General features: G+C 38.8%; 1 protein-coding gene across 1 annotated transcript in view; it reads left to right on the forward strand.

Annotated features, from left to right (window-relative positions):
* flna (filamin A, alpha (actin binding protein 280)) overlaps positions 1 to 17879 on the forward strand; it is a 66477-nt gene extending 48598 nt beyond the window's left edge. Inside the window, exons 27-47 of the mRNA XM_056448998.1 lie at positions 1 to 85; positions 177 to 366; positions 1135 to 1158; positions 3800 to 4047; positions 5322 to 5408; positions 6885 to 6984; positions 7080 to 7220; positions 7335 to 7463; positions 7626 to 7799; positions 8036 to 8197; positions 9998 to 10201; positions 10291 to 10443; positions 10523 to 10645; positions 10730 to 10996; positions 11331 to 11468; positions 11560 to 11675; positions 13703 to 13835; positions 13987 to 14163; positions 14247 to 14465; positions 14807 to 15010; positions 16817 to 17879. The exon at positions 1 to 85 is cut by the window's left edge and continues 72 nt beyond it. Coding sequence (XP_056304973.1) covers positions 1 to 85; positions 177 to 366; positions 1135 to 1158; positions 3800 to 4047; positions 5322 to 5408; positions 6885 to 6984; positions 7080 to 7220; positions 7335 to 7463; positions 7626 to 7799; positions 8036 to 8197; positions 9998 to 10201; positions 10291 to 10443; positions 10523 to 10645; positions 10730 to 10996; positions 11331 to 11468; positions 11560 to 11675; positions 13703 to 13835; positions 13987 to 14163; positions 14247 to 14465; positions 14807 to 15010; positions 16817 to 17001 — 3259 coding nt within the window. The 3' untranslated portion in view covers positions 17002 to 17879. The remainder of the gene's footprint in view (positions 86 to 176; positions 367 to 1134; positions 1159 to 3799; positions 4048 to 5321; positions 5409 to 6884; positions 6985 to 7079; positions 7221 to 7334; positions 7464 to 7625; positions 7800 to 8035; positions 8198 to 9997; positions 10202 to 10290; positions 10444 to 10522; positions 10646 to 10729; positions 10997 to 11330; positions 11469 to 11559; positions 11676 to 13702; positions 13836 to 13986; positions 14164 to 14246; positions 14466 to 14806; positions 15011 to 16816) is intronic.
* The last annotated feature ends 5012 nt before the right edge of the window (positions 17880 to 22891 follow it).

Genomic DNA, 22891 nt, shown 5'->3' on the forward strand with positions numbered 1-22891 from the left:
CACTGGTGTTCCTGCCAGTCTGCCTGTTGAGTTTACTATTGACGCCAAAGATGCAGGAGAGGGACTGTTGGCCGTCCAGATCACTGTGAGCTGATTAGTCTCTTTACAGCCATAACATATCCACTGTCTAGTACAACCTTTAAATGAATCCATTCACTTCTCAATGCTTATTTTAGGACCCTGATGGAAAGCCAAAGAAGGCTAACATTCGTGATAATCAGGATGGGACATACCTTGTGTCCTATGTGCCTGACATGACAGGCCGTTACACTATTCTTATCAAGTATGGTGGCGATGAGATCCCGTACTCTCCATATCGCATCCGAGCCCTGCCCACTGGAGACGCCAGCAAGTGCACAGTCACAGGTATGTTTGTACATGTGGAAGTGATCAGTAAATGTACAGTGCACAAGCTGTTTTTATTAATTTTAGACTGAATTATTGAGCTGCCAGAGCTTTGGAGAGGTGTATAATGCACAGCATGTCTAAATAAAGTCAATACTGTGGTTTGGCTCTACATGATGATCCAATAACGAAGGCCTTGATGATAATTTAATATGGATGAGCTTAAATACAGTCATTATTCATCCAAGCCTGAACATAATTATAAGAATTTGAGGTTGGTTCACACTCTTATAATGACAAAGTAAATTAAGATCTCCATTACAAAATCATTAGACTATTTAGTTATTTCTTTTGCTGAAAAATTAATCTCTGTGCTTATTTTCTATAATGCACAAAAGAAAGGGTTCCTCTTTATTTAACATTTTCTGATGTCCGAAGATCATTTGCCAGTATATACATCATATCAGGGGATCCGAATAATCCTGTGGTTTGGAAGCCACTGCAAAGTAAATGTTTTGACTATCCACTGTGTTGTTTGAACCATTTTGGGTCCAATCTAAACCTCAGTGTTCAGGCTTTTTTTTTTTTTTTTTTTTTTTTTCTCCCATAAAATTTGTTCTGTGTACTTCTCTAATCTTCACCCCCAACCCAGACACACACACATGAATCTCCTGTTTAGCAGCGCTGCTCACATTCCCATCACTTCATTCCTCACTTGCACATTTTGTTGTATTTTTTTACCCTGATTGTTACTTTTTCACTTTCCCCTGCTCTGCTTCACCGTCTCAGTCTCAATTGGAGGTCACGGTTTGGGTAAGCGCTTTGAATAATGCTCTGGTCTTGTCATTTTTGGTTCTGCATGCAGAATTTCACTGTATACGATGCAGAGTTTGCCATCCTCTCTACTACTACTATAGTGGGGACGTACATTTATAATTAGATGTCTAATTTAGTTTCTTAAAGTACTATAGTGAAGTAATGATTGACTAATCACTAACTTTACAGGTCTTTTGATTTTGGTGGAATGTACATAAACTCATAGTAATTTCTTTTTTCCTCAGCTTGCAATTTCTTTTTTTTTTATGTTACTAAATTACCAAATTAGTGCCTGGAAATTTGAGGTAACAGACAAATGTTAAGAGATCCATCGTTTCATAGTAGCAGGAGCGGAAAAGCTGTCTAGACCAGCCATTCTCAAACTTGAACTTGCTTACGTTAGGTACAGTTGCCTTGAACCGTGCCAAAGCTCGCTTGTCCCCCTCTCCCCCGACGGCCTGCACTCACACTGCATTTTGCCTTCCAAACCAGAGCACGCTTGCATCATCTGATGTTACTGTTCAGTTTAACAGAGAGAAGCACTCTTGCTCAGCACAGTAAACATAGCTTTAGTTTTATAGTTTAGTATTATTTTTAGTCGTTTGGGATGCAGTCAAATATTTTGCAGAACAGATCCAAAACTTTTGACGCTCAAATTATCATAAGTCATTGTGCTGCACGTATTAGGAGGTTTGCTGAATGTGCTGCTGACATGCAATGAAGGGTTTGTGTCTTTATGACAGTCCGCGTTCATCGAATGGTAAGAATGATTAATAAAGTCATATGAAACAGTCCCTTAAAGTGACGTCACATCTTTAGTTTCACACTAAGGCACGCTTTGCACTCGCACTACAAGCATACTGTGCCAAAGCCCAACCGAATCGCACTCTGGCACATCTCTTACAATTGGGCCAGGGCTGGCCAACTGAATCGTGCCTGGGCCCGATTCGGAGCACTCGCACTTGTTAAACGAACAGGGAAACGTACTTGGGCACGGTTCGAATAGCATAAGACCGTATTTTGTGTTATTTATTATAGTAATTTTATAGTAACTGCCTTTTTCAAGCTTTTTCAGCCACAATGTTTTAAAATATTTCATACCTTCTCACAGTTTGTATATATTTTTTTATTTATTTTTCTCAGTTTCTTCCTTTTTTACTCCGTTTTAATGTGTAATCTTAAATTGAGAATTTTTCAATCTCATCATTCCGACGTTTTATCGACTTTTTGTAATCATTTCTCAATCTGAATAGTGAGATGTAAAGAAAATCCATTGTAAAATTCATTTTACCTTACAGTTCCGACTTAGAAAATTTTGTTTTCTCTCATAATTAATTGGTATTGACTAAAGGTGCTTTTACACCTGTAGACCAATTGTTTTGTTCCGGAAGCGGGATTAAAATTGTTACAGTTTTGCACTTTGTTCTTGGTGCGGTTTGCTTTCACACGGCAAAGTTTCTAAACAAACTAAAATGGCTAAAACAATTCGCATGCGAGTAAACTCCCCTCACATTGGTTCCACAGTTTATTTTTCAGTCCCGCTCAGCTGTCATGCGTCCTTTAATTTAATTTATGACGATGAGCAATAAGACATTAGAAGCGAAAAGCTGCACTTTAATTTTCAATGGTGATACCTACAGGGATCATCACCAAATATAGATCAGAGGTAAGGCTTTTTCACATAGAGCCTTGTCTAGAATTATGCATTATAGACTTTACATTATAGAGAGAAATAACAGATAAACCAAGACAGCAGTTCAGCAGCTCTCATTAATAGTTCTGCATGCTTTCACTAGAAATGATGACATCGCGCCCTACTCATCATTCTATCTTCTGCCACACACTGTGATATAGTGATATATAGATATAGCCTGGTTTCCTTAATTCGTTGGATCGTATTGATTTCTCACTACAGAGTTCGTTTCAATCATGCCAAGGCCACCTCATTCAGAAGATCTCAGACCGATTGTTTTGGCACAGATCCGAGCACGATCGCTGGTTTCACATATGCCAAACGAACCACGCTAACGGAGGTCTAGCTTTGAAAGCACCCTAAATTAACTTTAAATAATTAATAAACTGTCTTTGAAATATTTGAAAACAAATATATATTCTGTGACAGAAACAAACTTCTATAGTTGGTGTAGCTTAAATTTGAAAAAAATATATTTATTAATTAATTAATTAATTAATTAATAAATAATTAATTTATTTTATTTGTATCTTTTCTATAACTCCATGTTGAGAACCACTGGTCTAGATATCAAGTTGAGATATATATATATATATATATATATATATATATATATATATATATATATATATATATATATATATATATATATATATATATATATATATATATATATATATATATATATATATATATATATATATATATATATATATATATATATATATATATATATATATATATATATATATATATATATATATATATATATAAAAGATGGATTTCTCTTGTCTAAAACCCTGTTGCCTTGACGCTCCAGACATTTTGCATCTAGTGCATGGTGGAATGTAACTACGGAAAGATGGTTACTAAACTCCCTATTAACAGACCGTCTCCCTGCTTTTTACTTATGATCATTATTAAGACTTTCTCCGTGTTCTGTAGGAGCTGGAGTTGGTCCAACTATTCAGATTGGAGAGCAGACGGTCATCACTGTTGATGCAAAGGCCGCTGGGAAGGGCAAGGTGACCTGTACCGTGTGCACTCCTGATGGAGGTGAGGTGGATGTGGACGTCGTTGAAAATGAGGATGGAACGTTTGACATCTTCTACACTGCACCGCAGCCTGGGAAATACGTGATCTGTGTGCGCTTCGGTGGAGAGCACATCCCCAACAGCCCCTTCCAAGTCACGGTACATACATGCCATACAGATCCTTTATTCATATACATCTCTTTCACTTCAAACAGTGGACAAACTCTTCCAAGCAGCCTCTACAGAGGGGTACAGCATTAAATATACACTGTGAATGTTCACTTCAAAACTGTCATTATGGTGTGAATTAATGCATAGTTTATTCTTAAATTATGGTGTGGCAAACATGAATGTGCAGTTTAAGGGATTAGTTGATCCAAAAATACAATTGTTATCTTTGTGGTGTTCCAAAACCACCTTTCAGCCAAGGAAGCACAGAAGTTTAATGTCATAGGTGATTTATTTTTATTTAATCGCAGTTAGAGGAGCCTGGAGTTTGAAGTTTTCAGAAGTTAAAATGGAAGCCTCAAAAGCTCCTAAAGTGCCATTTTAAAATGTGTGGTGGAAGATAACAAGTTTTTATATGTAGTATTTTGAGAAAATAAGATTCAACTGGACATTTTGTCCACAAATTTTTTTTTGTGGGGATCCTTTTGCTTTTATTTTTAACAGAAACTGCATTCGTTTTCTAAATGGGGAAACTAGTGATTTGAGTTTCTCACAGAAACTAGCTGCTCCATTAGGACCATGCTTTTAATTTATTTATTTTAACTCACCATGGATCAAACCTGATTAAATTTTAATTTTGAAAGTTGATGCTGTACCTTAGTTAGTATGTTAGTAGATCTCAGCTTATTTTATTATTAGAAATCATAGCTGTGGTAATGTAGTCAAGCCAACTTTATAATTGTGGTTTTGGAAAAACAACCCTACTGAAAAAAACGGCTTAAACCAGCCTAGGCTGTTGACCAGGCTGGTTTTAGAGGGGGTTTGGCCACTTCCAGGCTGGTTTCCAGCCATTTCCAGCCTGGTCTTAGCTGGTCAGGCTGGGAGATAATCCGCTAAAACCAGCTTGACCAACCTAGCCAGGCTGGGAGCCCAGCCAATTTCAGCCATGTCCAGCTAAAACCAGGCTGGTCAAGCTTGTTTTAGCGGGTCATTTTACAGCCTGACCAGCTAAGACCAGGCTGGAAACGAGCCTGGAAGTGGCCAAAACCCCTCTAAAACCAGCCTGGTCAACCAGCTAAAACCAGCCAACCAGCCTATGCTGGTTTAAGCTGTTTTTTCAGTAGGGAAAGTTTAAAAAACGACTCTAATTTTGAGTTGAACTGGTTTTAACATGGTAAGAATCTTAATCTCTTGAGCTGTCCTCCTGGTTGAGCTGCTGTGTCACCTGGAGGGATTTCATCTTTGATTCTGTTGCCCTGTCTCAGGCTTTGGAAGGTGACTCTCCTGACCAACTAATGCAGCAGAGCCAGAACCGGCAGTACGCCTACGCGCCCAACATGGGCCAGACATGGGTACTGACACGACCCTCTTTCCTCCCCCGTCTCCATTTCCTGCTCTGCTACTGACGAGTCCCAAATCAGTCCTATAACGTCCTCCCCTTTTCACCCTCTTGGTTTTTCCCTCTTCCTCCAGGTGTAGGGTTCATTTCATCTTCCCATGATTCTGGCTTCATGTGGACTTCATGTGTGTTTTCATTGATTCATAGAATGACAGCCATTTTGGACAGCAGTAAATGTGGGGAATCTACATTTGGACAAAATGGCTGGTTGTTGCAGAGCTTGTCTTGTCTTTTGTGTTGGCATTTAGATGTTGTTTATTTGTATGTTGTACATCATCGTTGGTCACATTGTGTCACTTGTCTGCTTGGCTTTTCCTCCACCCCCTTCTCCAGATTGGTCAATCACTGACCGATCCTGCAATCTCTCATTAGAACCTCATTCTCTCTCACAGTTGGTGGCTGCATCATCCTCGTCATCCTCATCTCCATTTTGTGTTTTCTTTTTTGGTTTTAGGGTACTGTTGTCATGTCTGCTATGTGCTTATCTTTATTCGTGTATTAAACGTTGTTGTTGTTGTTGTTGTTGTTGTTGTTGTTGTTGTTTGGTTCATGATATCAAAATCATATGCACTAACATAAAAGGTTGGGATCAGTATTAAAAAAAAAATACCTTTTTAATTCAGCTAGAAAAGTGAGAGTAAAGAGGTTTTATTATATTACACATCATTTCTAAAACAAAGTTTGTCTAGACGAACATTGGCATAATGTTGTAATGCATGTTTTACCACACTGCTAGTCTAATTTTTAGCATGATTACCATAGGCTAGTGCTAACATGATTTAGCATGCTGCTAGCATGTTTTATTATGAGTTACTACACGTCTAGCATAATTTTTTAGCATGATTACCATAGGCTACTGCTAGTATGATTTTTCTATCATGGTTTACTACACTGCTAGTGCAAATTGCTTGCATGTTTCTGACATTGCTTGTCACACTGCTGGCATATTTCTAGCATAATTTATCCTACTACTATCATGGTTTAGCCAACTACAAGCATGTTTCTGATTTGCAAGCATATTTTTGTCATGATTTATTGCATTGCTAGCATGTTTCTGTTATGATTCTCAACACTGCTAATATTTAGCACTTTGCAAATAAATTCGGCTAGTGTGAGCATTAGACTCCTTTCAAACTGTGTCAATCTAAATGGTCACAAACATTGTTATATTTGTTTGTGGAATTCGGTTAGTTTTTTATTTTCATAATGATCTTTCTGTATTGTCTGCTGACATTTTAGCTCCAATTGGTGTTGCTGATTCTATACTTGCTAGTCACTTTTTAAAGTGGTTTAAACCATAATATTAAATGAACTGACAAGATTTCTTGACTTAAACCTCAGAAACGTATACATTTTGCTTCTGGCAGCCATTGGAGTTAAATTTTCTTTCTGGTTTGTTTCTATCTGAATCCCCTGCGTTTTTTCACAGGCTACAGATGGGCCATTGGGTATGAATGGACTGGATGTAGCTGGACTGAGACCCTTCGACTTAGTCATTCCTTTTACCATTCAGAAAGGAGAAATTACCGGTAAACTTGTGCAAAAGTATTTTTTTCCCCCCAGAAGTTCACTCATTTCTAGGTAATGATAATGTTAAACAATATAAATATTCATCGTCCCTCAGGTGATGTACGAATGCCCTCTGGAAAAGTGGCCAAGCCTGATATTACAGACAACAAGGATGGCACAGTCACAGTAAAATATGCCCCAACTGAGGCGGGCCTGCATGAAATGGACATCAAATATGATGGAATACACATCCCAGGTAAAAGACATGTATTCTAGATGTACAAACTGCTGAAAAAGTGATTCATAAAGGGCAACGTTTGGTTAATGAATATAGGGTTTCTCTTAATTATGAATTCTTTTGTCATCTTAGGAAGTCCATTGCAGTTCTACGTGGATTATGTCAACAGCGGTCATGTGACTGCGTATGGTCCTGGTCTTATTCATGGCATGGTCAATAAGCCTGCAGTCTTCACCGTCAACACAAAGGATGCTGGAGAGGGTATAGATCCTCACCTCTGTATTTAGCTTTCATAACCAATTAAGCTTTTAATTATCTAACTTTTTTAAATTATCTAACTTGTATTCATTAATTTTATTGGACCCTCTTTGTGCTGTTGTTTTAGAGATCAACCATAAACGTCTGCTATTGTATGTTTATTAGGTGGTCTGTCTCTGGCCATCGAGGGGCCATCAAAGGCAGATATCAGCTGCACTGATAATCAGGATGGTACCTGCACTGTTTCATACCTCCCTGTTCTTCCCGGAGACTACAATATCATTGTCAAATACAATGACAAGAACATCCCAGGCAGCCCTTTCATGTCCAAAATCACAGGTGCATTAAGCAAGATGTTTATAAGAAAATATCAATTTGTCTGCTTTTTTTGCAGTGATGTCAATACTGATATTAGCTTTTTGTTTTGTTTTTTAATGCAGAGTGCAGTTTTTGGCCAAATTCTGATTGCTTTATAATTCTAACCAACTGCAACTATTTAGCGGTTAATAAAAAAACTCTCCTGTTTTGATATGCCAGTCAGTTAGTGAATCTCTAGTCATGAACTTTGTCCACAGGCGACGACTCGATGCGCATGTCTCACCTGAAGGTGGGCTCAGCTGCTGACATCCCTCTGGACATTGGTGAACTTGACCTCAGTCAGCTGACTGCCACTCTCACCACCCCATCCGGCCGAGAGGAACCGTGCCTGCTTAAGATGCTGAGAAACGGGCATGTTGGTAAGTGTTACAACACTGTAACTTCACATGTGCTGCGTTTCAATTTGCATACTATCAGTACTAAATAGTATTTGAAAATAATTAATATGTCCCAAATCATAGTGTTGAAAGGATTATGCCAAAGGTTCCCAGATGGTTTACTATTTCCAGTAAAAATTTGATGAATAGAGCCATCTATGCTCTAACCGCTGATATTGCCCACAATGCATTGCGCATTGGACGTGAAATTTATTGGAACCACAAAAGCAGGTGAAAAGTGTAATTAAACTACAAACATGACGGTTGGTCTCGCGTGTTCGCCAAGTATAGAGACTTCGGTAAAGCTGTTTGTATGACTGTTAATTAGGGTGGCTTGAGAAAGCCAACATACTGTTATACTACATGAACTTAATATTCTTCTTCTTCTGAGACTAATTTCTATACGCATCTCCTCCTAGACCGTTCATACAGCCACCAAACCTCCAAACTGGTCTGACTCTGGTTGCTATATCTTATCCAAATGATCCGACTTATGATTTTCCAAAAACTGACCCGGAAAAGTCCTATTGACTTGAAATTAGACCAAATTTTATGACCTCATAACTTTCTGCTAGACTGTCATACAGAGTTAAGGTTGGGCTTATTTAATTCAGACTACCAATCTGCCAATCACTGATGAACTTACTAGCCATACCCTAGCAACTGTATAGACTTCCATTGTAAAAAAAACTGCCATTGACTTTACATTGGACATACTAACAACATGCCAATTCATACTAACGATATACTTGCAAACATACTAATCATACTAGCAACATGCTAATTTATGCTAGAAACATACTAGCAACATGCTAATTCATACTAGAACCATGCTAATTTATGTTAGCAACCACCTAGCAACTACTCCGAACACCTTAGCAACTGCCTAGCAAACCCCTTAGCAACACCTTAGCAACTACCTAGCAACACCTTAACAACGACCTAGAACACTTAAGCATCCGCCTTGCAACACCTGAGCAACCACCTAGCAATGTCTTAGCAACCGCCTAACAAACACTCAGAACACCCTAGCAACCACCTAGCAACACCTTAGCAACCTCATAGTAACCACTCAGAACATGTTAGCAACCGCCTAGCAAGTTCTTGGTAACCACCAAGAACACCCTAGCAACTGTTTAGCAACCATTTAGAACACCCTAGCAATCCCTTAGCAACCGCCTAGCAACTTCTCAGAACACCCTAGAAACAGTCTAGCAACACCTTAGCAACTGCCTAGCAACCACTCAGAACATGTTAGCTACCGCCTAGCAAGTTCTTGGTAACCACCAAGAACACCCTAGCAACCATTTAGAACACCCTAGCAATGCCTTAGCAACTGCCTAGCAACTTCTCAGAACACCCTAGAAACAGTCTAACAACACCTTGGCAACCACCTAGCAACGCCTTAACAACCACGCAGAACCCCCTATCAACCACCTAGCGAGTTAACATGCCAATCCATACTAGAATCACGACGTCTGAATGCAGAATTATACAAAGACCTGAGGGGATTTCTCTGCATGAAAAGAAATGTGGATGATTGACAGGACTTGTAACTAAGCAACATAACAATCTGTTAACTAGGAAGTAGTATGTCCCAAAGCTACTCTTCTGTTACACACTCAAAAGTATATACTTTTCCTTTACAAAAAAAGTACATACTTTTAGGCCATAGTACAAGTAAGCGAATTGGAACGCAGCGTTGGTCACGTCAAGCTTGAAGTCTCCAATTGTACTAACCAGAGACATCTTTTTTTTTTTCCTCTCTCTCTCTCTCTTAAGGAATCTCCTTTGTGCCTAAGGAAATTGGCGAGCATCTTGTTAACATTAAGAAAAATGGCCGCCATATTCCTAGTAGCCCCATTTCTGTCATGATCAACCAATCAGAGATCGGTGATGCCAGCCGCGTACGAGTAACCGGTCAAGGCCTGAGTGAAGCTCGCACCTTTGAGCCTGCAGAATTCATCATTGACACTAGAGATGCAGGTGAATGGACTATTCTTTATGTATTTGTGTGTTTGTAATTAATTTATGCAGTTGTTTCTATTCAACTTTTCTAAATGTTTATTTATTAGGATATGGTGGACTCAGTTTGTCTATTGAGGGACCTAGTAAGGTGGATATCAACACTGAAGATCAGGAAGATGGCACCTGTAAAGTGACATATTGCCCCACAGAGCCTGGAAACTATATAATTAACATCAAATTTGCAGACCAACATGTGCCAGGTATTTACTGCTGTCCCCAGTTTTAGATTAAATCTGATGTTTAACTCCCACACTTTAATTGATATCTTCACTCCTACAGGAAGTGCTTTCACTGTGAAAGTGACAGGCGAGGGTCGGATGAAGGAGAGCATCACCCGCAAAAGAAGAGCTGCCTCTGTGGCCAATGTTGGCAGCCAGTGCGACCTCAGTCTAAAGATCCCTGGTAAGACTTGTTAATAATGATCATGCTAATCTTTATTTTGTACTGTAACTAACGCATCTGCATCTGTTGCCCTGTGCACCACAGAGATCAGCATTGCAGACATGACCGCTCAGGTGACCAGCCCATCTGGCAAAGTACACAAGGCAGAGATAATGGAGGGAGAAAACAACACCTACTGCATCCGCTTCGTGCCCACAGAGATGGGTGTGCACACAGTCAGCGTGAAGTATCAAGGTCAGCACGTGCCTGGATCCCCCTTCCAGTTCACAGTGGGACCTCTTGGAGAAGGAGGAGCCCATAAAGTCAGAGCTGGAGGCCCAGGATTGGAGAGGGCAGAAGCAGGTGTACCAGGTATGAGATGTTTGTGTACATATTTAGTTATTACCCTCCAATGGGCACTTGGGGAAAACCATCATGCCTAATTTTTCCCCAGTGATGATTTCTTTAATGATTCTTGGAATCTTTTTTGGGGACTTTAATGTATCTGGTCATGTTCTGCAACAAACAGAATCTGAAAACCCTTAAATGTGTTGTCATTTTGATTCATTTTATTGCTCTTGAACAAGTCAAAGCCTCCCAATTCTGAATTGTAAATATCAAACATTTTGACTTGATTAATTTGGCTACCTCCAACTGTGAGATACCTGTAGTAGATTTTAAAGCCTCATGTTTTATCCATCTTCAGCTGAGTTCAGCATTTGGACTCGTGAAGCAGGAGCTGGTGGTCTGTCCATCGCAGTGGAAGGACCCAGCAAAGCAGAGATTGCTTTTGAAGACCGTAAAGATGGATCCAGTGGTGTCTCCTACATCGTCCAGGAGCCTGGTGAGGTTTTTTTTTCTCCAGGACTCATCATGAAGATGACTAAACATTCTGAAGTCTAAAGGGTAAACTGACTATTCTCCATCTGTTTTAGGTGATTATGAAGTATCCATCAAGTTCAATGATGAGCACATCCCTGACAGTCCGTTTGTGGTCCCCGTGGCCTCGCCATCTGACGACGCCCGTCGTCTCACTGTTGCCAGTCTTCAGGTGAGGCATCGAGAAAGACAGACATTTGTCCACCCAGAGAACCCCAAGTCAGCCCTTGGCACAGCAGCTGATAAGACAATAAAAATGCTACCATAACACAACACTGTTGGTTTTGGTTTATATAACGTAGTTCAAAATAACAGGTAATTGTTGTTTGGGATGGGTGAAAGGGACATAAAAAATATATCACAACATTGGCATTTATTGCGGTTTTATGATATTAATGACCATAATTCATATTCATCTACTGAGAAGGTTTTTTGTTTTTTTTAATTATTTATATTTAAATATTTATTTTTTTGTAAGTGTTGAGTACACACACACACAATGTAGTAAGTTTCATTCATACTGGACTCTAGAGGGTTCCCTTGCACAAAATCTACAAATGCATAACTGAAATAGTCATAAACTTTCCCAGAGTAAAAAAAAAATTGGAAACTGATAAGCTGATCAAACATGAAGTATGGTTAATTTGTGTTAAAGCTACCCTGGACATTTTTATATGAAAAAAAATATTTCTGCAGTGCTCTTTCTGTGAAACTACGTCTGGTTACAAAAAGAAGTTACTTTAAATTCCTTTCATAGCATCAGTCAAGCGTTTGTAGAAGGTTGTCAGTAAATCGCTTTGTAATCTGGCTTTTTTTTTTGTGGTCCAAGTCATGTAATATTAGGGATTGGATAGATATATAGATATAGATATAGATATAGATATAGAGATAGATAGATATAGATATAGAGATAGATAGATATAGATAGATAGATATAGATATAGATATAGATAGATAGATAGATAGATTTGTGCCGTGTAATGTAGGGTTGGGTCGATAGATGATGCCATGGCCATGACAGGTGGTAATTTGTGTGTAACTTTAATCTTTATTTATGATTTGGTTATGGGTAAAAAAAAAAAAAAGACCATGCGGGTCAGGTAGTTGAAATGGTAGGCTACAAATAATTAATTTATAAATTAATTATTTGTAGCCTACCGAGCCCATCGCGATGTTTCACATTAGACATTGTACGATGCCAAATTGTTCGACATTGCCCAACCATAGTGTAATGCCTATTGTTATGGTTAGGCTATTTTTCAGCTCCATTTTATTCCTTTTGTGCTCGTCAATTGGCAATCAGTCAGACAAATGGCGTCTAATGTTAACAAAGGCTAATATTCCAGAATAATAGAAAAGATTGTTTTATTATTTGCTTATTTATTGTTGATATACAAGCTCAACCGTGGTTTTTCACATTCTTTAGATGTCATGGAAATTCACTTTTTTGTCTTTTTTTTTTTTTTTTTTTTTTTTTTTTTTTGCGGTCAAAGTCAGGGAATTTGATTAATTGGCTTAAAATTGGAAATGTGTACCTCTTAACTAAATTGCACTCATGCTAGTGTAGTACAATGAATCATTGCACAGACTGACTGTAGGTCTTTTTTTTTTATATATATATATATATATATATATAATGCGAAGACTAATTTTTATTGGTACAGTACATCACAAATGATAAAATATCGCCCATCCCTAATTGCTATACGAGACTTCATGCTCTCACATGCACATATTTAGTAGATGGGCAAATCTTTACAATTTATAAATTTTTAACTTGGCTGCATACTCCAATAATCATAGCAAAATTCCACTATTTTGCTCTGCTGCTGTGTTCATGGGTTGTGCTGGGGTTTTTGGGCTACTGAAGGACTGTTTGTGTTTCTCGTGCCTTGTCCTAAAGGCTCCCAACAGCCCCTACCACCAGCATAAATTATAGGCTAAAGGGTTAAAGAGTGCAAAAGAGGCTTGTCTTGTCTTTTCTTTGACTTTGGACTGTTTCATTTTGCTTGGGGTGGAGGGCTTTCATTTCTTGGTCTCTCGAAGCCTCTCTCTTTAACTCCGTTAGCCTGAAGGTAAGAGTTGTAGAGTCATATTGGGTGAAGACCTGTTGCATATTTGAAAATGTTAGGTTGAGTGCCACCATTTTATACCATTTCTGATTTCCGAGTTGAGTGTGGCAGTGTCGTGTTAATGCAGGAGTCCGGGTTAAAGGTGAACCAGCCGGCCTCTTTTGCTGTGAGCCTAAATGGGGCGAAAGGAGTCATCGATGCCAAAGTTCATAGTCCTTCCGGAGCGCTTGAAGAGTGCTGCGTCACAGAGATCGACGAAGGTAACCATTGGTTGAAGGGTTGCCGTTTAGTTTTGCATGTTAAAATGATCCAAGACATTGAGGCATTTGCATCTTTTGGGAATGAGCACCCTCTAACATCTAATGTTGTTGGTCAAATTTAATCTGACTTATCTTTCTTATCTTTTCTCAGATAAATATGCTGTGAGATTCATTCCCAGAGAGAATGGCCTGTACCTAATAGATGTGAAATTTAATGGTTCTCACATCCCTGGAAGCCCCTTCAAGATCCGTGTTGGTGAGACGGGTCAGGCTGGAGATCCAGGAATGGTGTCTGCTTATGGAGCTGGTCTGGAAGGAGGCACCACTGGTACAAAGAGCTACATATATCATGTTCAATGTGATTTTGTATGCAGTTGAAAGTAATCCAACACTACACCATCTCTTCTACAGGATCACCTTGTGAGTTCATTGTAAACACCAGTTCAGCTGGCCCCGGGGCTTTGGCTGTGACCATCGATGGGCCGTCCAAGGTGAAGATGGACTGTCAGGAATGCCCAGAAGGCTACAAGGTCACCTACACACCTATGGCTCCTGGAAACTACCTAATTTCTATTAAATATGGTGGACCGTACCATATTGTTGGTAGCCCATTCAAAGCTAAAATTACTGGTAAGAAAACAACAATACTTTACATTTAAAGGCCCTGATATATATAGTACTAAGTACTTTTTCATGCTTTGTTTTAAAAATGAACTTTGATTTGCACTGATTTTGTTCAAAATGATGCGTTTCAGTTTGTTCATGTTCTAACATTTACTGTAATTGATCTTTTTTTAAGTTTGAACGTACTTGTTTACAATTGTTTTTATATTTTAATGTATCCATACGTTTTGCATATGCACAATTGATTTTTACAGTGAATTTTTCCATCGCCTCCAATATTTCCTGTTACCTATCTGGTAGCGGTCACAAGCTGTTGTGGTGTGTAATTCCAAATGTGTGTGTTGCAGGCTCCCGATTGGTTAACAGCCACAGCATGCATGAGACTTCATCAGTACTGGTTGACCCCGTGACCCGCAGCATGACGACCAGCCAGCAGGCAGCGCCAGGCTGGGCCAGCTCTGATGCCAGCCGTGTAGTGGCCAAAGGTCTGGGGCTCAACAAGGGCTTCATAGGACAGAAGAACACTTTCAGTGTGGACTGTAGTAAAGCAGGTATGACCTGAATTTTAAAATGCATTAGTCCTTTTACACATGCAATCACACCGGTGTGATTTAGTCTAGGCTGGTCCCTGAAGTGCATGTTCCCTTGTGTAATTGCAACATTTGAACAAGAAAGCAGTTGATGTGTGAAATAAATAATAATAATAGTAATAATAATAATAACTTCCAAAATGCACACGCTGATAGAGATGGCAATAATAATTATTTTTAAATATAATTGGATGATGTGCTTCATGTAGGATGCACTATATATGTTATTAGAACATTTACTCTATTGATGTCCCAGTTAAACAGCAACTTTCATGTATTTCAGGAAAAATATGATGGAATAACATTGTAAATCCAGCTTGTAAAAATAACATTGTAAAAGCAGCTATGATCTCAAATGATATGATCATTAATACGCTTTTTAAAATGCATGTTCTGACCATAGACTGTAAAGGATATGGATGTAGTATCTGTGACATCACCCATAGGTTTCTAAAGAGCACAAATAAAGTTACAAGTAGGTGTGGCCAATCGTCGCCATTTTGTTTGTGCGTCATCGCACCGACCGGGGGATACCAAACAAGGGCAAAGAGTTGGAGCGTGAGCGGAGCTACAGATGCCTGCTAGAATTTTGCTTGGACGGGCTTTTCTTTGGGAGAAATGCTTAGTACTTCCTGCGACTCGTTTGTGTTCTGACCACATGTGCTTGATTGTACGCTATATCAATAAAGTGTTTAGACTTTTAAAAACACTGTTGGAATACATTGAGCCACTAAGCATTGTTCTTACGACGTTTTTCTACAGGAGGAAAATGCAAAATACTTCCGAACACTTCAAATATAGTCTGTGTTAGTAAATGCAAGACTATTGATGAAATCCAGCATAACACTGTATGACAACGCTTCAGATGACTGTTCTAGAGCCTACAGCTAATCAATCTGTCAGATTCTGGAGGGCATTACAGCTCTAAGGGAAATTCTAAATGATAAATTATCCTAAATAAAACAAATACATGTATAGATATGATGTACAAGTATATAATTTCACTCACCTGGGAACTGGAGGCTACGTGAACAGTTTGTGTGCACAAATAAATCCACACAGCATGCCATATTATCTGATAATTGTAAAAAATAATTGCAAAAGGCGATTGGCTGTGTAAAGCCACATAAAACAAAACAAAAATACAGTGTATATGCAGAGTTCAGTTGACATGACTGTGACCAGCGAGACCTAGCTGTCACTCAAGTGGCCACGCCCTAATTATGCAGACTTAATATAACCTAATATAAAGGAAACAGATGAGTTATTAAAAAACATTCACCCCCTCACAGTTGTCATGAAGGGTAATATTAGCTATATGAACCAAAACCTTCTTTTGTACCAGGCTGTAAACATGTTTTTATCAGCTGTAAAATTGGCCAGTTTAGCATTCCCCACAGTGAGCATCTGGCGTTCCTGGAGCCAGCCCCCAATGGCCAGTCAATGAATTGCAGTTTCAGTTACTTCCGTATTGGCTTCACGAGGGTGGGAGGTTGCCACTTGTTTCTTATACATATTTGAGAATTGGAATGTCATATTTCACAGCATAAGGATGTTTGTCAATATTTGCAGAAAAGGGGTAAAAAGGAAACAAAACAATGTCATTATCTCAATGCGTAACATGGTAAACATTGGGCGAAATTGATTTTTTGTTTTAACAGTCAATGGTTTGCAGAAGTATTTAAAACTTTGATGTGAAATGGTTAAACATTCAGTCAGTTCCTATTACCTGCCAGTATTGGACTATTTCTCCATCTGCCCCCACAGGGAGGAACATGCTCCTGGTTGGTGTGGATGGACCCAAAGTGCCCTGTGAGGAGATCCTGGTGAAACACTTGGGCAACCGCCTCTACAACGTGTCCTACCAGCTGAAGGAGAAAGGAGAGTACATCCTAGTGGTCAAATGGGGTGACGAGCACATCCCGGGCAGCCCGTATCACATCACTGTCTAGTGGCCCTCCACAAAAACATCCATCACCATTCAATACATGAACACTGAAAACTGTCCTTTCCCTCTGTGATCCTCTCATCCAGTATCTTCCTGCACCACTATTCCGCTTTCAGGCAAGAGAGGGATTTAAAAAGAAGCACCTTGTGTCACTGTTTGCCAGTCATTTTTGGACCCTGTTACATTCAGTAATCCTTTAAAACAGAGGGTCCTGGTGGCTTTTGCTCTCTGATTTCTGTCCCAAAACACAGAGTAGCTGCTACTGTTTATTTTTTTGCCTGGTTTAGGAGACTGCTGTACAGAGTAACCATTGCTAGTGAGTAACAGGAGAACTATAGATGTGATTCAGCCGCTTGTTTAACACAGATTTGCTTTGGTTTTAACTTGCCATTGGGTGAAGTGACGCTTAACCATAGACTGTCACATAGACTGAATTAACACTGGTGCCAAAGCTCTGTGGGTCTGCTCCTCCGTCTGTGTGTTTAGAGTATTTTACAGTCTGCAGAGCTGCCATGTTGCATCTGTAAAAAGACCGTTAGATGGCGATTCAGCAACACCAAAGGGAAATTACATGGTGGAATAAAAGTGTTGATGACCGTGTCGTTTGGCTGAAGGTGTAATGAAAGGGAGATTATTGACGCTTATCGCTCGAGTTACGCTGGTTTAACGCACTTGGAAGTCCTAATGTTTGTGTGGAGAAACGTCACTTATTTGCTCTCACTTTGTCAGCTCTTTAGCCCTTTGTGCTCCATTGTCAATGCATAATCAGTGTTTCTGAATTAAAACAACACAATTAGTTGTCTCAAACAATAATAATAATAATGGTTTGTCTTAACAGTATTTTGATACTCAATAAAGTTGTCTTAACTATTTTTCTGTCAATCAAGATGTGTACATGTCTTTCTTGGGTGTGTGGTTTTAGTTTTTTTTTTTTTATTTATCATCTATCATCTATCATATGAAGAACATCCAGAGATCTTTGAGCTAATATAAAACCAAGTGGAGACTTTGAGACTTCTAGTTCAACATGATCTATTTCTCGTTCCCTGCGGTCTGCTGATACTCACCCTTTAACAGCCAGAGAGAGAGAGCCTTCTCTGCTGCACCCAGGATATGGAATGCTCTCATTCTGTAAGAAATGCTTCCACACTATAATGCACAATATAAAAATTATTATTATTATTATCTCAAACAGTTTGCTTTTCTAAAAATGGAAAATTGGTCATTGTTTTTACTCCAAAAAATGAGTTAAATAAAGAGTTGTCAATGTTCTGCTCAATCTTACTTGTAATATGGAGTTTGGAGTAGAAAAAAAAACTTGCATTATTAAAAGTAAAAGGTTTCACTGCGTTATTGAGGGGGAAAATTTAATTCTAGGAATTAATTTTTCATTTAATACATTTGTGTGTAGTTAAAAGCATTACATTTTTGGAGATGGAACGAATACTAGATAAAGTGTTATGTTGCTCTAGGTCAGGTAGCTAATTTCTGTCTCTTTATTTTTGAGAAATGGCATGAAAAGTGCTATTTTACGGAACATTACCATATTTATTTTAAAGAATTAAACTCGCCACTTTTCTCCCCATAGACTTCCATTCATACACACACTGGAAATGCAAGCCTGTGTGACAAGTTTCGCAGTTTGCGGCGTTTGAAAGTTCAAGCTTGGTGAACTCTGACCTGCAAAATCGCATCACATGACTGCGTGAGACCAATCGAAAAACCAAAACATGACCTCTCGGGACAGGAATTTAAAACATGGACCAATCGCTTGCTTTTTAAAAAAAATGTCTAATATTGTTTAATCGCTTTTCGAGACGCTGTACAACAGAATTTTGCATGCACAAACTCCGCAGCATAAAGCTACGGTCACACTGGGCTTTGTGTGTGCGAAATTCTGTCGTGCCGCGCTGCGAAAAGAGGCGGGATTAAACAAGATGATTAGACATTAAAAAAAACCGAGCAATTGCTCCATATTTTAAATTTCTGTCCAGAGAGGTCCTGTTTTGATCCTCGATTGGTCTCACGCAGTCAAGTGATGCGATTTCGCAGGTCAGATTCACCAAGCTTTAACTTTGCACCGCAGCAACCTGCGAAACTCGACGCATGACCTTGCGTTTCCTGTCTGACGCATTCGCGTGCGTATGAATGGAAGTCTATGGGAGGAAAAGTCAAGTGTGACCGCAGCTTAAGTCTGTATATTTACACTTAATGTACTCTCAGTTCTATAGAGTAAACAATAAGAACTTCTCCCTCCATTAAAACCAATATCTCTTCTCAGGGGGCCAGTTTAATTAATGTGGGGGTGGGACTAATAAACCCATCACGTCCAAGAAAGTGCCAATTAGCAAACAACTATCCCATTAAGCTACGGTCACACTGGGCTTTGTGTGTGCGAAATTCTGTCGTACTGCGCTGTGAAAAGGGGCGGGATAAAACAAGATGATTAGACATTAAAAAAAGCCAGCGATTGCTCCATGTTTTAAATTTCTGTCCAGAGAGGTCCTGTTTTGATCCTCCATTGGTCTCACGCAGTCAAGTGATGCGATTTCGCAGGTTAGAGTTCACCAAGCTTGAACTTTGCACCGCAGCAACATTCGAAACTTGACGCATGACCCCGCGTTTCCGGTCTGACGCATTCGTGTGCGTATGAATGGAAGTCTATGGAAGGAAAAGTCAAGTGTGACCGCACCTTAAGTCTGTATATTTACACTTAATGTACTCTCAGTTCTATAGAGTAAACAATAAGAACTTCTCCCTCCATTAAAACCAATATCTCTTCTCATGGTGCCTTTTTAATTAATGTGGGGGTGGGACTAATAAACCCATCACCTCCAAGAAAGTGCCAATTAGCAAACAACTATCCCATTAAGCTACGGTCACACTGGGCTTTGTGTGTGCGAAATTCTGTCGTACTGCGTTGTGAAAAGGGGCAGGATAAAACAAGATGATTAGACATTAAAAAAGCCAGCGATTGCTCCATGTTTTAAATTTCTGTCCAGAGAGGCCATGTTTTAATCCTCAATTGGTCTCACGCAGTCAAGTGATGCTATTTCGCAGGTCAGAGTTCACCAAGCTTGAACTTTGCACCGCAGCAACATGCAAAACTTGATGCATGACCTTGCGTTTCCGGTCTGACGCATTCGAATGGAAGTCTATGGGAAGAAAAGTCAAGTGTGACCGCAGCTTTAATCCAGTGCTGATTAACAAAACAAAATAACCTGTGCATGCCTCATTAAAGAGATGTAAAGCCTATCACAACTTTTTGCGCAATGCAAACAACAACAAAAATATTCCACTTCTAGAAAATGACTTGGTCTAAAATAATTACAGTTGATAGCTAGACCCACACGGAGTCTGTGTGTGCAGAAATCTGCAGATTTATAGCCCATCATAAGCCCTTTTCGACATGCAGACCTGTCTGTATGTGTGAACAGGCCCTTTTTGAAAATGCAGGTGAATTCGTTAAGGAAATTTTCCGGTTTCCAGTATTTAACGGCATCACTGTGTGAAAGGAGCTATTGAGTCTTATGTATTTACTTGTGTGTAAATGGATATTTATTCCGTTTTTTTTTTTTATTACTAATTATTTATATTCATACACAGTACAAGAACAAACATTGGCTTGTACTGTAGAGATACAAAAGATAACATAAAAGAAAACAAAAAAGAAGAGACAAACAAACAAATAAATAACACGCACACACATCGTAGTCACAAAACAAGCAATCAAAACTAGAAAGGGTAGGCTATATAACTTAAACCTCAGAGGGGTCACTCGATTGCTCTTGAGATGTAGATTTGTCAAACAAATCAAGAAATTGACCCCAAATGGCCAAAACAAGTTTTATGGAGCTAGTCCTTAAAAATCGGAGTCTCTCCATCTGAAGAACCGATATCAATCATATCAGATATCCAGTTCTGGAATGAGGGGGGTAAAGGTGTTTTCTAATTATCTAGCACTAGTCTATTAGCCACCATCATGCCTTGCATTAAACACTCTTGCATTGTTAGAGGGAGGCAACATGTGTATTGTGAGAAGCCAAAGATGGCAAGTTCGGCATCTGGTAGAAAAGGTCTGCCATAAGCCCTGGAGTACCAGCCAAATATGTTTGTCCAGAATCTGTTCAATAAGGGACAGAGCCAAATGGTGTGAGCAACTGTGTCCTCTGCTGTCTTCTATTGCACATTGGTGAGACAGAAGGAAAGACTGTATGGACTTTGGCTTTAGTGTAGACGATGTATGACCATGAATTTAATCAGTTGGTGTCTGCTGTTGACTGAGTATGACTGTATTGGTCAAACAATTGACCTATGTGTCTGCAGAGAGTTCAATTCCCAGATCTTTCCCCCAGGCAACTTTAAATCTCAGAGGAAGCTATCACACAACTTTACAATAAACACACAAATTTAGAAATAAGATGTCTAGAATCAGCGGGGTTGGTAAAGATATCATAAAACACGTGTTTTTCTGGACAGAGTTCGAAATTAGGAATTTTAGACTTTACAAAATACCTGATTTGTAAATAACGGAAAAAAAATGTGTATGGGGGAGGTCAAAGTTTTCCCTTTATTGACTGACGGAAGCAAAACGCCCCTGGACCTAAAGACCCTTGATAAAACACAATCTGTTTTCCCTCCAAGAATATTAAGTTTTATCAGTCCAATTTATTCTCTCTTTTTTTTATTAATTTTACAAATGTTATTGTGATATTATAATAGTAATTTAAAAATGTTCATATGATTTGTTTGATGCAGTTTGGAAAGTAATATTTCAGTCTTTTAGTAGATGTATTATATGAGAGACTTGTTTGTTTACCAAATAAGTGCATCTAATTGAATTTGCACTGTAAACATTAAATAAAAGTACAAAAAATATATTCTTTAATTCATATAGTGTGTTTAGTTACGACACTCCTGAAATCATTCCGCATAAATCCACAGATTTTTTTTTTTTTTTACAAAATTTCCTGCAGAAATAGCAAAAAATGTTGGCAGATTCTGTCTGGCCCTAGTGATAGCCATTGCTTAGTTACTGATGATACATCAAAACACAACCTAAAGAACTCTTTCTGAGTAAATCTATCAGGTTGACGCCCGTCACAGGCATGCAGATGAGTCAGAAGAACAGTCAAGAGACATAAGCAGCTGTTCAGTCCATATTAGGTAAGCGGAACTGTGGTTTTCATGGCTCTTGTCTGTTTATTGATTAAGGCCCCCAGGTGAGGTCCTTATTAATGGGGCCCCGGGTATTTTTTTTTATTTACCTTTTTTTTTTACCGCTTTGATATAACCCATTTAAATAGATTTGAAAACGTTTTGACAGTTTACAGACAATTTGCCACACATAGTTTACAAAGGTACTTGTTCAGGCGGTTTAGTTTGTATAAGCTCCTGCTGAATCATGTTATCTTGGTCTGTCGTTGCCAACGCGAAAACAAATACATAACATTTGGTTTTTTTTTTCCCTGAGAGACCCTTTTTTTTAGAAGTTGCGATGTCGCCCCTTAACGGTACACATGTGTACTGCATCTGGCTGCTTAAAGGCACCGTTCACCAAATATTATAGTTTTCAATTATATTCATCAGCCAGCATAGAGAACTGTTAAGCATGTCTCAAATTCTGTGAAACGTGTTTTAAATGTTCACTAAATTGTTATTAGTTATTTTAAAATAAAATCGCGCTAAAAATGCTTGGAATGTTTAAGCACAAATGATTTAAAATAACCCCAGATTTATTATAAGGGTGCATATACATTGTATTTAAAGACAGAACAGACGGAAATTCAGGACGTTACATTGAAACAAACTGGCTCTATAAGTGATTAATAAGCAATGTTGTTTTATTTGAAAAATTAATAGGCTATACTTTTGCATACTCAAAACACAAAACA

Source organism: Danio aesculapii, chromosome 23 (genome assembly GCF_903798145.1).
Source record: "Danio aesculapii chromosome 23, fDanAes4.1, whole genome shotgun sequence".
In the NCBI taxonomy this organism is placed as follows: Eukaryota; Metazoa; Chordata; class Actinopteri; order Cypriniformes; family Danionidae; genus Danio; species Danio aesculapii.